This window comes from Neopelma chrysocephalum, unplaced genomic scaffold (assembly GCF_003984885.1).
Source record: "Neopelma chrysocephalum unplaced genomic scaffold, ASM398488v2 Primary Assembly neopelma1_25, whole genome shotgun sequence".
Lineage (NCBI taxonomy): Eukaryota > Metazoa > Chordata > Aves > Passeriformes > Pipridae > Neopelma > Neopelma chrysocephalum.
Genome location: NW_020897694.1, coordinates 17,183,964 through 17,196,640, shown reverse-complemented (window position 1 = coordinate 17,196,640; position 12,677 = coordinate 17,183,964). Strand labels below are relative to the sequence as shown.

The following is a 12,677-nucleotide window of genomic DNA, read 5'->3' as shown; positions in this document are numbered from 1 at the left end:
GGGGGAAACTACCACCACCAACTTTAAATAAATGCCGATCCAAATTGGTATTAAAAAAAAAACTACAGAGCAAAATTGTGACCCTAACATTTACCTATCTTTCCAAAACACAGATAAAGCACTTATACTTGAGAAAGCTTGATTACGCTGTTTTAAAAATAGGATTTCCCTATTTTAAGCAAGCTCTCCAAATGTTATTCAATGCATCCTCTGTTCTTGTCTCAGCACAAGAGCTCACTGCTCCTTCTCCCCATTACTCAAGCTACAAAGGGTGACTGTGATTATGGCTCCAAAGACATGTATGTTAAAAAGGACAGAAGACAGATGTACTTCCAATGGACTATGCAGACTAAAGAATATGTACAATTTTAATAGTTATATATTAAAATTAATAGTTATAATTATATAACTAATAATAAGTTATAATAGTTATATATTAAATATTCTATATAATAGTTATGTATTAGAAAAATCTATAGTAGCTGAACTCATTTGTACATGCCTTATAAAAATTAGAGATTTCCTAATCATAAATACATGAGGGGAAAAAATTAGTTCTTACAATCTAAGTCAAACACAATGACAATCTTACCCTCCTTTCAACTTAAGCTCAAGGAATATTCAAAATGGAATCTACAGCCACTGGAGAAGTATTTGATGGATATTTAACATTGAGTTATTTGCCCAGCTCTTGAAAGAAGAGGCATCAGCCTGTTCCAATGTTGTTCAGAGTAAGTTTTTTTCTCCTTTAATCGGTGTGCTGTTCCATCAAGTTATATAAGCAGTCAACATAAGCAGACAAGACAAACTATACAAAAGTTGCAGACTATGGAAGTTCAAACATCCCAGTAAAAGTGAGGCATACAGAGAAGAAAAATCTCATTATTTAAGTTTTTATTTGTAACCATCTGCTAGAAAAACTGTACAGCAAGGACCTATTCAAAATTCCCCGTCTTCAGCAGCATAAGGAATGTTACTTCCACCTCTGTAAAACTCAGACAAGGTATTAGGGAGATTCTCCCAATACTGCCTTGCTGTTGCATCATTTTAACAAACTTAAGATGGGCAACAATAATATCTACGTTTCCAGTCTTTCCCATTACTTCTCTCTCACATTCCACATCCTGTTGCTACTCCAAAAATCATCCTCCTTGTCTCATTCTGGTTGCAAAAGACACTATTTGCATTCAGAAATGCATCTCCTGCTTCTAAGTAGACTGAAATTCCTTCCAATTGCTTTTCTCTACATCAAGATTAACCTCATTTGCCTATCTGTATATCTTTTTCCATCATGTGTATCCATGCCAGCCATGCAAGTTCTCTGAGCTTTACGCTTACATTGCATCTGGTAAGAGTTACTACAGTTAATTCCTGTCTCAACTAATTATTAATTCTTGCAGTTAAAGTTGTTCATAATTTTCATCCCTATGTTGCTATGGAGAAGCTACAGCACAAGTTTCCCTTACCAAGCTGAGGGAGAAAATAGACTCTAGAGGAGAGTGACTAGTAAAAGGAATTATCTATTAATTTCTCTAAAATTATCAACTTGCTTCTCTATCTGCTAGGAACAACTAAGTTGTACAGCTGTAACAAATGTATCCTCCACTATTTGTCTGCAACCACTCACTTTGTGAAATGTAAATGACACTGCTCAGTTGTTAAAGAGATGACCTCATCCTTCATATCACTTCAGCTCCCATGAGATTCCCGCACAGACAATATACCTGCTGTGACACTAATACATGCTACCATAAGGAAAGTCATTCTTAACACTGAGATAGAAAGCCTAATGAGCTGCTACAACCACATCACAGTTTTAACTAAAAAAGCATTCTTAACTTCTGTTTGTCCATTGTCTTCCTGCAGCCAGGTACTGTGTGCATCTTCTAGACACCCACTGCAAGACACACCACTCTGCAACAAGAATGGTTTCTCATCCCAAGAGTGATTACATTCCTACTTGAGCCCAACTTTGAACTACTGTTGACTTTCCATTAATGAATTTCAGACATTTAGATGAAACTCAGGATGACTGCACTGGCATCATGATTTCACTATCTTCCTTTGATACTCTAGCACCATACAGACAAGTGGGACTGATAAAAGTATCATTTTTGAGTGTCACTCCTGAAGTGACACCGAGAGGAGAGAGTAAGTCTATATTAATATAATTGACATAAGAAGAATATAAACAATAGCGTTATTTCCTCATGACCACGAAACTCATGATGAAACACAGGTAAGTTGGATTTTTGGGAGGAGGGTTGGACTAAAGGTTTTTTCTGATAAAAGGTCTTCCTGATATCCAATGCAGCACCCACATTTATGCTGTGTTTCCCTTTAAGGTTTTCAGCCAAAATACAAAGCATAAGAGTTTTCAGTTGTACATATTGAAATTCATCAGGAGAAGAAACGGTGTCAAGCATACTACATCAAATCTGCTTTTCCCCCAGTTGTTCTTGCACTTCACTTTTTTTACTCAGCTTTCTATAGCCACACAATTATCACCTACCTTAAGTTCGTATTCAGCATCAAGAAAAGAAGCCAGCAAAACCAGTCTGAAGACTTATGCTGGTTCCAAATTTTAACCATGGTTCAAGATTATATTATAAGATTATAACGGCAACTACATATACAAAAAGCAACCATGCTCAGTTATATTCTTTATTCCACGATTTGTCCAATTGCTTACTATTTTAATATATAGCAAACACCAAGGATCTTAATGCTTCATACCTGGCCTAGACTTACTAAGTATACTGAAACAATATATAATACTCTTCAGATCTTCATTCACCACTAGAAATTATTCTTCTCATTCCTGCACAGAATTTATTCCATTCTTCTACTGTAATGTTTTTGATTCTTCCTGAGGGCTCACTTACATATTGATGATGATCACTAGAAGTATTGGCTATCAGCTTCCACAGATAGCAGACAATTTTTTTTCTACTTAGCGAATAATGTTCAGAAACTTTCCTAGTCAATTTATTCCTATTGCTTCATTACCCTTATTGGTAAGTTTGTCGTAATGCCCAACTAGAAACTTCCTCATTCCAATTATTTTGTATTATATCCAATGTGTATAGAGAAACTATAAGTCAAATTCTTTCTACAGTAACAAAGATGTTAGGTGATTGTCTATGAAGGTCAGTCAGGCTCCCCTAATAACCAGAGAGAAATAAGCACTCACAGAACAGTTCCTTTATCTCCTTCCAATATCTAAAATTTTAGACAAGTGACTTCTCCTTGGTTCTCTTGCATGACTAAGGGAAACCTGCATAACGCCTGTGATGTAGACATATAGAAGTCAGGTTTCCTAAATTCCCACAGATGAATCCTCCCACAGGACATTTAACCACACTTCCCGCTCCTCAGGAAGCATACACCAGGAGGCTATGGTCACCCTAAGCTTGTGCAACAACTCTGCCTTCCAACTTGGGCCCTCTTGAAACCCTCAACATAGGTATCCCAGCAGTGTAAAGTTTGAGGCATCTAATAGCTTTGAAAACTGTATTAACATTAGTTTACAAAATCTCGGTATGATTATTATCTGTTCCAATATAGCATCTAGGACAACATGTACATTTACATTTCCCCATGAAAGACTTTATTGGTGCGAGTTGTATACAGCGTTTAAATTGCCCAGATGCTTAAAAAGGACAAATCAGATCTCTGTATGAGAACTTCAACTTCAGCTGCATGACTGACCAATTTTCTCCATTTCTTCCTCCTTGTTAACCCATCTGTGGAGTTCAAATTAATATTCATTTTTCCTACATTGCAGGGACAACCCAAAACTCCCTGACGTGGTTTCCAAGAATCCAGATGAGCTCTGCAATTCTTCTTGGGGCCCACAGGAAAAAAGGCTGGTTGATATTTCTAAAGCATTCCTTCAATAAAAAAGACAACCATATAAGCCTTTTATTAATATCCAAAAGGAGCTCCTTCAGATAATGTACCAGGATGAGCCTATCAGACATAATTCAAAAGACTTCCACTATAGGCAGATTAAGCATGAAACCAAACCCTTTGGTCATAACAGTTACTTGCACTATCACAATTACATCTGTGTTCAAAATGGAAAGAAAGAGCTCAGAAATTCCTCTCTTTTGTTGTGCATACAAAAAAAATTACTCCGAGAAACTTGGAGTATTAATAATTTCCTCTGGCATTCTGGAGAGTTTCTACTATGCTCTATAAGGCAGAGCCCACTTAAAAAAACATAATATAAAAAATATATGAAGTGGTCTGATAGGAAATTTTTTTTGTATTTTCCATTCACAGCAAAATGAATATATTCACTAATATATTTATTTACCTCAAAATGAGAAACTGACAGACACCAGCCCTGACCATTAGAGAGTAGAGTCTCAGCTCACCAACGTAACCAGACTTCAGAGCAACAGCAATGAATAATTAATCATAACATGATTTTACCACATATTACAAATAAAATGGGTCATTTTCCAAGTTTTAACCAAGTTTCTGAATCAAGCAAAAAAAAACAAACCCACCTGTTCACGCAAAGGACTTTTATTCTTTAGAGTATATTGTCTCATTCTCTTTAGTTATGCTAAACAGAACTTTATAACTTAGATGGGAAACAGGTTTTTAACTCGCATGCACCAGCTCCTAAAACAAACAAAAAAACCCCAAACAAACAGATCTGGCCACTAGACAGTAATTTTATGCAACTTGGGCAGCTACCACTAGATGGTGGCTACATATCAGTAAGTGATTGCAATATGCAGGTAAGCTCAGTAAGAAGTTTATCTTACTATACTTCACTTGAATAAAATGAAATTAAAGAACATTAACTTACTGTTATACTTAAAGGCATCTCACCCTCCTCCCAAACCCCGAGATCTTTCCACCAACACTGTACTTGACAGTCAGCAGAGAAGGTGGGAGTACACATCTGGAACAAGCCATTCGTTCATGCTCCTCTCACCAGAGAACAGTTCCTGATCCAGTTCTCCTACATTTTAGCTAAGTGAGGGAACTTATCTGAGGCTCCCTGTGATCTGCCACCCCTACTCACAGCATTTAAACATACCCTACCCTGAAAAAAACCCAAAAAAGACAGCCTTACTGTAAATGTCATTTTAATTCCTGCTCTCTTAATTCTACATACATCAACATTATGGAGACTTTTATCTCCTTATTGGAAGGACACGAATATACCCCCTGCTATTTACAATATACCCTCATTATGTTGAGCTCATTTTTCATCTAGTTCTCCAACTTTCCTAAGAAAAACTACTGAAAATCAGTATTACAGGTCTAACTGCCACAAGTTTTTTGTGAACTCCTCATACTATGAGAACAGACAACAAGAAAACTTTATCAATTTCCATAAGTAACCAGTATGCATAACAGATCCCAATTAAGCATACATTTGTATAAAGACCTCACAACGTGCAAGCACTCATTTTATGCATTTCCTTCATAAGTGAGTGAAGCTTGCAGTAACAGTCTCAGAATAATCAAGAAAAAGTATGATCTACAGAGTATTTTTTCAAAAGTGTAAAATTAGTGCTCTGTGCAGTCAGACTCAGCTAAACATTTATTTGAAGAGAAAGCTGCCAGTTTATCCATGTAAACATCTGCATTCTTGAAGGTAGACACAAGGTTCTGGACACATAGATTTGGACAACTGTGACTTTAAGGACCTAAGACACATTAAAGCCAACAATTCCCGACCTCCAATTGCAGTGCTAATAAAGGCCTGAACCAGGATTTAAAAGCAAGAACAAGTTCACACAATACAGAACCTAAACAGGTTAAATACAAAAAGTAATAGCACATAGGAAAGCAGGGGGGAAGGGAAACAAAGGAAAAATAAAAATGAAGTCATAACTCCCTTTGCCCCAAGAATATATACTTTTTCTGTAGACCAACTACAGAAAGAGGTCAGTCTACAAAATCCACTTTGTTACCCTATAAATGTATTTATAGATTTGCTATGTGAGGCAGACACATATTTTTATCCCAAGATGCAAACACATTGTCCCAGTACATCATACGCCAAACATGAAAAAAAACTTCCGTGAAAGCTTTGTAACCTGCGTCTGTAACAGTTAAATAGTGAGACTGCAAAAAACATTACAGCAAAAAGAACTAATATGAGATGGGTTGAAAGACATAAAGGAGATTTCAGTGGATAATCAATCGACTTTCATCCTGATGACTTCTAAAAAGAACATACAGATCCTCAAGACCAAGATTCCATCCAGGCTGTCAAGCACATTTATTTCAGAAAGGGAAAATATCCTTACAAATCAGAAGGAAATAAGCAATTGGACAAAACAGATGCAGTTTTTTTCTAGAAATAACTTCTAGTTGCTAAATCTAACTTTGCTTAATGTATCATGTAAGTTACAAGACATGCACACATAGTATGTGACGAAGTGCTACAGTAGGGCTGGTTGCAATCAGAGGTTACCTGAAGACAGTGCATTTCTATATGCCAGTGGTTAGTTTAACCTGAAAATTAGTATGGTTGGATTTCTTCCAAAAATCCACCATATGGATGGATGGCTATTTAACTCACTATGCTAACACCAGCAACTTTTATACAGCACATCATCACTCTCTAGTTAAAAATCAATTGCCAGATTTCTGTGATCTAGCCTTTAATTCAAATTAGTGGTCCAACTAAAAGATGACAGAATTTCACAATTCACAGGTAATGGTGCAGCCTTGCTAGGCTTCCAAGCATTTACTATGATTTTGCTTTGTCCCCTTATCTGTGACTGATGCCACAAAAAAAAAAAAAAAAAAAAAGAAGAAACATATTTGCTACATCTGGAACAGGAAGTGTTTATATCTGGGTACAGGTAGAAAAATGTGTTCATTACAGTACATTAATGCAATTTATCACAGCTCTCTTTAATATTCCACAGAAAAAAGGTACAATTAAGATATACCTCAGTAGGTCTGGGATACAAGATAACTTACTGAAAAATGCCAACATGAAGATGCCATCATTGCCCACTCTAAGCTGATCTGCATCACTGAAATCATCCCGTGGTGGATACTCTTCTTCCTGGATTTACAGGTTAGTGATAATTTAGTGAAAAGTTTAGAATAACTATCTATAGGATAAAGTATTAATCATGTTTCTAAAGCTAGAAGAAAATTGACATTTCTGTAACATGTCCACATCAGGGAAGTTTAAAAGAAAAACAATTTATAACTATAAAACAAGTCTTATTTGTTGCTTATATTGACAAAGCCCAAACTGTCTGTAAAAGTTTCTGTAGAAGATATGTACATATTGCCTATTCATCTTAAGTGAAGCTAAAAGTTATTTCAGATTAGTACTTTGACAATCAAAACCAACATAAATCTTTTTTTTAACTGTAACTATCTTGATATGTAGCCAAGCTATTAAATATTTTTTTGAAAAGTCATCACATAGTACGGTCTATATTTTTCCTGCCATAAAAGTCTTCTAATGCTTCTCTAAATAAAGAATAAAAGTTTTAGAAATGAATTGTTGATGCAACAGCACTGCACTAAACAATTTTACAGCCCACACAAAAACATAAGCAACGCAAAGAAAACCTCTAGGGTCACTAGAGGGCGCAAGCACCTTAGAAGTGTTTAAAAGTCTTCCAAACTCAAAAAGCACATTACTTAAGCCAAACAAAAGAGAACAGAGATGTCAGTCAAAATGATTCAAAGATTTCTCCCATTGTGTCAACATACTGGGCCATAAAATACTGAAAGTAAGAATTTGTTTTGTTTCTCAGGACTCGATTTTCAACAGAACTTGGCAGATATTACATAAGTCAGTTCTATGCACAGGTAAAACATTGCTCTGACTGTAGACTGACAAATGTAAAAGTTTTCACAATAACAGCACCTGCTGAAGAGAGTCTGCTGAAAACTAAGACAAATTAAAGACTGTTTTTAAACTTAAATGAGTAACATTAAAACAACGCAGGATGACACAAGTTAAATAATGCTGTCAGTAGCAGCAGTAATATGGTCTAAACAGAAGCACAAGTAACATTCTTTTCCTATTTTTTGCTCAAATTAACATAATTTATTAGAACTGAGACAAGAAATTACCTATAAAAACAAATCAAGAGAGATCAATTCAAGTGAAATTTACCTGTCTATTTCACCCACTTACTACTGAAATAACATTCATGACTAAAATTCAGGGCATTAAACAATCACAGTGATCTAAAGCTCTGCCAAGTGATCCACATGTTCCCTTTTGTGAACAGAGCAAAATAATTTACCAGGGTATAGAGATCAAGTTAAAAATGTCCTACAACAACCTGTAACAACTCAAGGCAATCAGCTTTACCCTGTGTAATTCCAGCTGTGCTCTGTATTTCAGATTAATTAATGAAGACACTGCATCGGGTAACTATTCACAGAGACAATTCCAATGGAAGCACAACAAGCTAGCTGAACAACAATCTTAAGGGACTATAATTCAACCGTACATAATTTCAGATGTCCCTAAATGGTCATCGTAAGTGACTATGAAAGGTTTAGTTTATTTAGCTCAACTTTGCTGTAGCTACAAGACTGATGGGGGTGAAGGGAAGGAGAGAACGGGCCTGAAAAGGCACTAAACAAAGAGCTGCATTTGAATGTGTTTATCTCTGAAATGCATGCCACAAAATTTCCTTTTTCAAGTCAGGACAACAAAAAGTATTTTCAGTTTTAATTTCACAATGTCTACAAAACTCCATATATAATAATTTTGGACTTTTTTCTAAGCTGTCTGCCAATTACTGTACTTCATACTGGCATTTCCAAAACAATTCGTGAATTATACTCCACGCAAAAAGCTGCCTCAGAAATAAGAAAATTTTGCTCAACTACAGGAATAAGTTTAGCAGTTTGCTCTGTATGCACAGGCTTCTTTAAGGTTTACACACATGAGAAACACAGGTCAATACACAGCCCACAAATATAAGAGCAGACAATACAACAGTGCCTACTTGCAAATAAGTGTAAACAAGTTGTAATTTATCACACTCCATGTCAAAAGGGAGCAGTAAACTGAGTCCTATTTACTGTCTCCAAAAACCGGCATATGAAAATTATCAGAACATTTCAGAAATTAAATACTTTCCCGTGCTTAAATCACATTCAGCCTATATCTACATCACTTAGGACTATGAAGTTTCATGAGCAGTCCTGCACACAGAAAACACTAACTGACCTCTGCTCAAGTCCCACTAATACTGGCTGTCTTTCACAGTGCTCTCATTTGATCTAGTTGGTGTCAACTGCCCTAGTCTTTCTAAAACATATAGTTGTTTGTCACCATGCACTGAGGAATGAAAATGGGCAATGAAGAATTACTGTCTTCTCTGCTGATGCTTAGAGCTAAACATAATTTAATAAAATACTTCTATTAAAGAGTGACCTTTTTATCAATGAGATTGCATATTTTATATTTTTTTCTTCTTAATGAGAAGAATATAACACAAGACACAAATCTATATGGTATGTAACACTGTTTCATATTGCAGTATTTCTTGCTTTCTAAATAAGCTGACGTGTATGAACAGAAAACTTATTGCTCCTATGAGCAGAGAAACATCTAAACAGCAAATTATATTATTGATATAAATGGCATGTCACACAGTAATTTCTCTAAGCAAAAGAACATCAAATGGTACACAGCACCTACTGAAGTCAAATCTATTAATTCCCCGTAAACTACAGCCCTCTTTGTAGTATTCTGCAAGAGGAGGACTGTTTGTTCTCAATGCTTTTTAACATCTTTCAAATTAAAATCTAGCATGGCATATAGTGAGACAACCACCTTTAATCAAGTAAAGAACCACTAAATTGATGTAAGTCTTCCCAATGCAATGTTTACAGCAAAAAACTTCTACGAAAGGGTCAAATTACTTAATAAACTCCATAAATGATACCTTGAACATATAAAACAATATGGAGAAATTAACAGTGGGGGGAAAAAGGCACAATGAATCCCAGAAGCATTTGTTTGCCAGCAGGAAAATTCATAGCGAGGTCTAAACTAGAGAGAACTATACCATACCTCTGGACGACTGAGGAATATTTCATCAAACAGACTCCTAGATTCCCTAAACTGGGCGTGCTAAGCATGTAAAAACAGAAAAACATAAGACAAATGCAACTGAAAAGCATTAAGTAAAAGCCATTGCAACATACAAACAAGTCATTTAACTGTTAGCAATATTTTTGTCCATTTAAACTGATCTTTCAAAACTGACCTTGATAATTTGAAAAGGAAAACCCAGGATAACTAATGCTATCACTACTGATGACACAAGGCTGTTACAATTTCTTTGATACAATGAGACATTTGGGAGCATTTGAAAGGAATACACAATCTCTTCCTGTAAGATAAGTTACACAAAGAACTATAAAAACAAGTGCTGAAACTTTTGGTAAATGTTTAGATTGTTCATATTATATGAATATATTATCTATGATATCTGTAAATGCAGGGCCTATGATGAAGTATATAATATGATCACATTAAGGTTTTTTTAAGATCCTTACATGATTTGGGGGAAAAAATAAAAAAGCTGTTTATTAAATGTGCTGCCCTTTCATGCCATTTTCCTCTCTTTTGCTCAATGAGTAGATTTGTAACCTTCACTGGACACTTTTGACTATACCATGAAAATGATCAGCTTCATGTATCACTCAAAGCAACAAAAGGACATTTAAGTTTTTCCAACTGTTAACATTATTGCAGTAAAGAAGCAATATATCCTCAGTTTACAAGGAAGAAACTAGAGGAACAGAACACTGCAGAGCTCAGATCTGTAAGAGTACTAATTTCATAAGGCTGAAAATAAAAACTGAAAAATCTACATTATATCATTTGTGTATGTTTTGCAAAGTCTGTAATGTACAGGTCAGATACTGTCTGCAGTTGTCACTTGTGAAAGTGAGAAAACAAACTGTGCACTACTGTTACATAGTTAAGTCACTTATCTGTTATTCCCCAGGTATTCAGAGCTAAATCATTCCCCTAAAGATGGCAAGCCACCACTAACCATAACAAGACCCTTCTTTCTTATTCCAGCCATCTGCCGGTATAAGACAGTTTTATTATACAGTCTTAGTCCATCTCAGTGTAAGTCCAGAGTTATTAAATAAGGCAGGGATTTTCTGGCAGTATCACAGGGTAAGGTAATTAAAATGGCAATAATTAAAACTGCACTTGCACATAATTTTTATATCATCTACAAAACTCAAATTCAGTTTCAGCATTTCCTATTTTTTCCCCAAATCCCAACTTTGCAACCTTAATACTCTTTCTTTAATATAGCTTGTGTGTGTGTGTGCATGCATTTGCTTAAAAAAAAAAAAAAAAAAAAGGAGCTCTTCAGCAGCCAGCCAGCAAGAATGTGACTTTCAGATACACTGTGTAGACTAGACTACTGATATTAACTAATGCCATAAGTCTAGAAGTTTTTACTCAGTTTCAAGTTTGGGGGAATGATAGTTTGTTCTTAATGATTTTTCATAAGCAAGTGAAATTCTTGTGGTGTCAGCATGTAATTCTTGAATGTCAAGTTCTACTGTATGTTCTAGCAAGGCAGACTGTGTAAAAGTCTACTTCTAACTTCATCACCATATCCAACTCTCCTAGAGCCTCTCAACTCTAGACTTCTTTTCTCTCCCTACTCCTCTTTTCTCACACACCAGCTTTAGTTCCTTTCCCAGTACCACATTTTAGCCCCACTTGGTCCTTTTCTCCACCAATCCCAGTTTATCCTTTTCCCTTCTGTTTCTCATCTAAATCTCTATACTCTGTCCATAACGCTGCTCTCCATTCATCCTTGCCTCTTCTTATTTTGACTTAGACCCATCCTCTCTGATCTCTGCCTGTGTCCACTTTGAGCCAGTTACCTCCTTACTCAGCTAAAACCAGTTTCTCTTCCCACAACACATTAGCTTCAGAGGGTCAGCTATTGTCCTTCTCTTCACCTACCACTGACGACAGTTGAATCAAGTGGTTTTCCCCTTCACTTCTAACTGAAGGGCAAGAATAATAAAACTACTTCAGAGCACACCAGAAATTGCTATTTCTCAGTTCCAATGTTTTCACCAAACACAGTCAAAGCAGCCATAAGGTGTATCTACTTTTATTTCTGTAATCCCACTCTGACACAGAACGAATGCTCTCTGGGAACAGCACATCTGAAGTCCCATCCCCTTCAGAGCTATGAGCAGCCTCAACTTTTTCATGCAAGACAATCTCCACACATTCACCAAATGTGAAGCCGTATCTATCAACTGAGGAAACTCACTTTTCAAAAATTTGTTGTTTGACCAAAAACAGGCAGACTGTCTGAAGAAGGGTAAAAGATGTTTCTGTCACAGTGACCTGAACTTTTAAGAAAGAGTTCTCCAAAGTAAAAATAAAAAAAAGCTTAAAATTACAAGATAAAAAAAAAAAAACCTTTTTTTTGTTTGTTTTTTTTTTTGCTTAGCTTTATTCTCGAAATTGGCTGAACCCCAGGCTGAGTTGTCAAGAAAGATTCCTTGTACGTCTGAAATTTGCGCTTCATAGGATTCCAGACATATGAAGTTAAAAGCAACAAGAATCTTGCAAGAGCTACACATCCTGTCTGCCGCACCACAGGTACTCTAGAAGTTCGGTGTGGGTTGCTAATGTTCCAAGTTTGTAA

The 12,677-nt window shown here is 35.9% G+C and overlaps 1 protein-coding gene across 3 annotated transcripts in view; it reads right to left on the bottom strand.

Annotated features, from left to right (window-relative positions):
• The window catches only part of NDFIP2 (Nedd4 family interacting protein 2), a 48,353-nt gene that overhangs the window by 11,850 nt on the left and 23,826 nt on the right, over positions 1-12,677 (bottom strand). For 2 of the 3 annotated variants that reach the window (XM_027674613.1, XM_027674614.1), the window contains exons 4-5: positions 10,046-10,105; positions 6,964-7,051 (exon numbers count right to left, since the gene is read on the bottom strand). In XM_027674613.1, coding sequence (XP_027530414.1) covers positions 6,964-7,051; positions 10,046-10,105 — 148 coding nt within the window. The remainder of the gene's footprint in view (positions 1-6,963; positions 7,052-10,045; positions 10,106-12,677) is intronic. The other variant, XM_027674615.1, reaches the window with a different exon arrangement.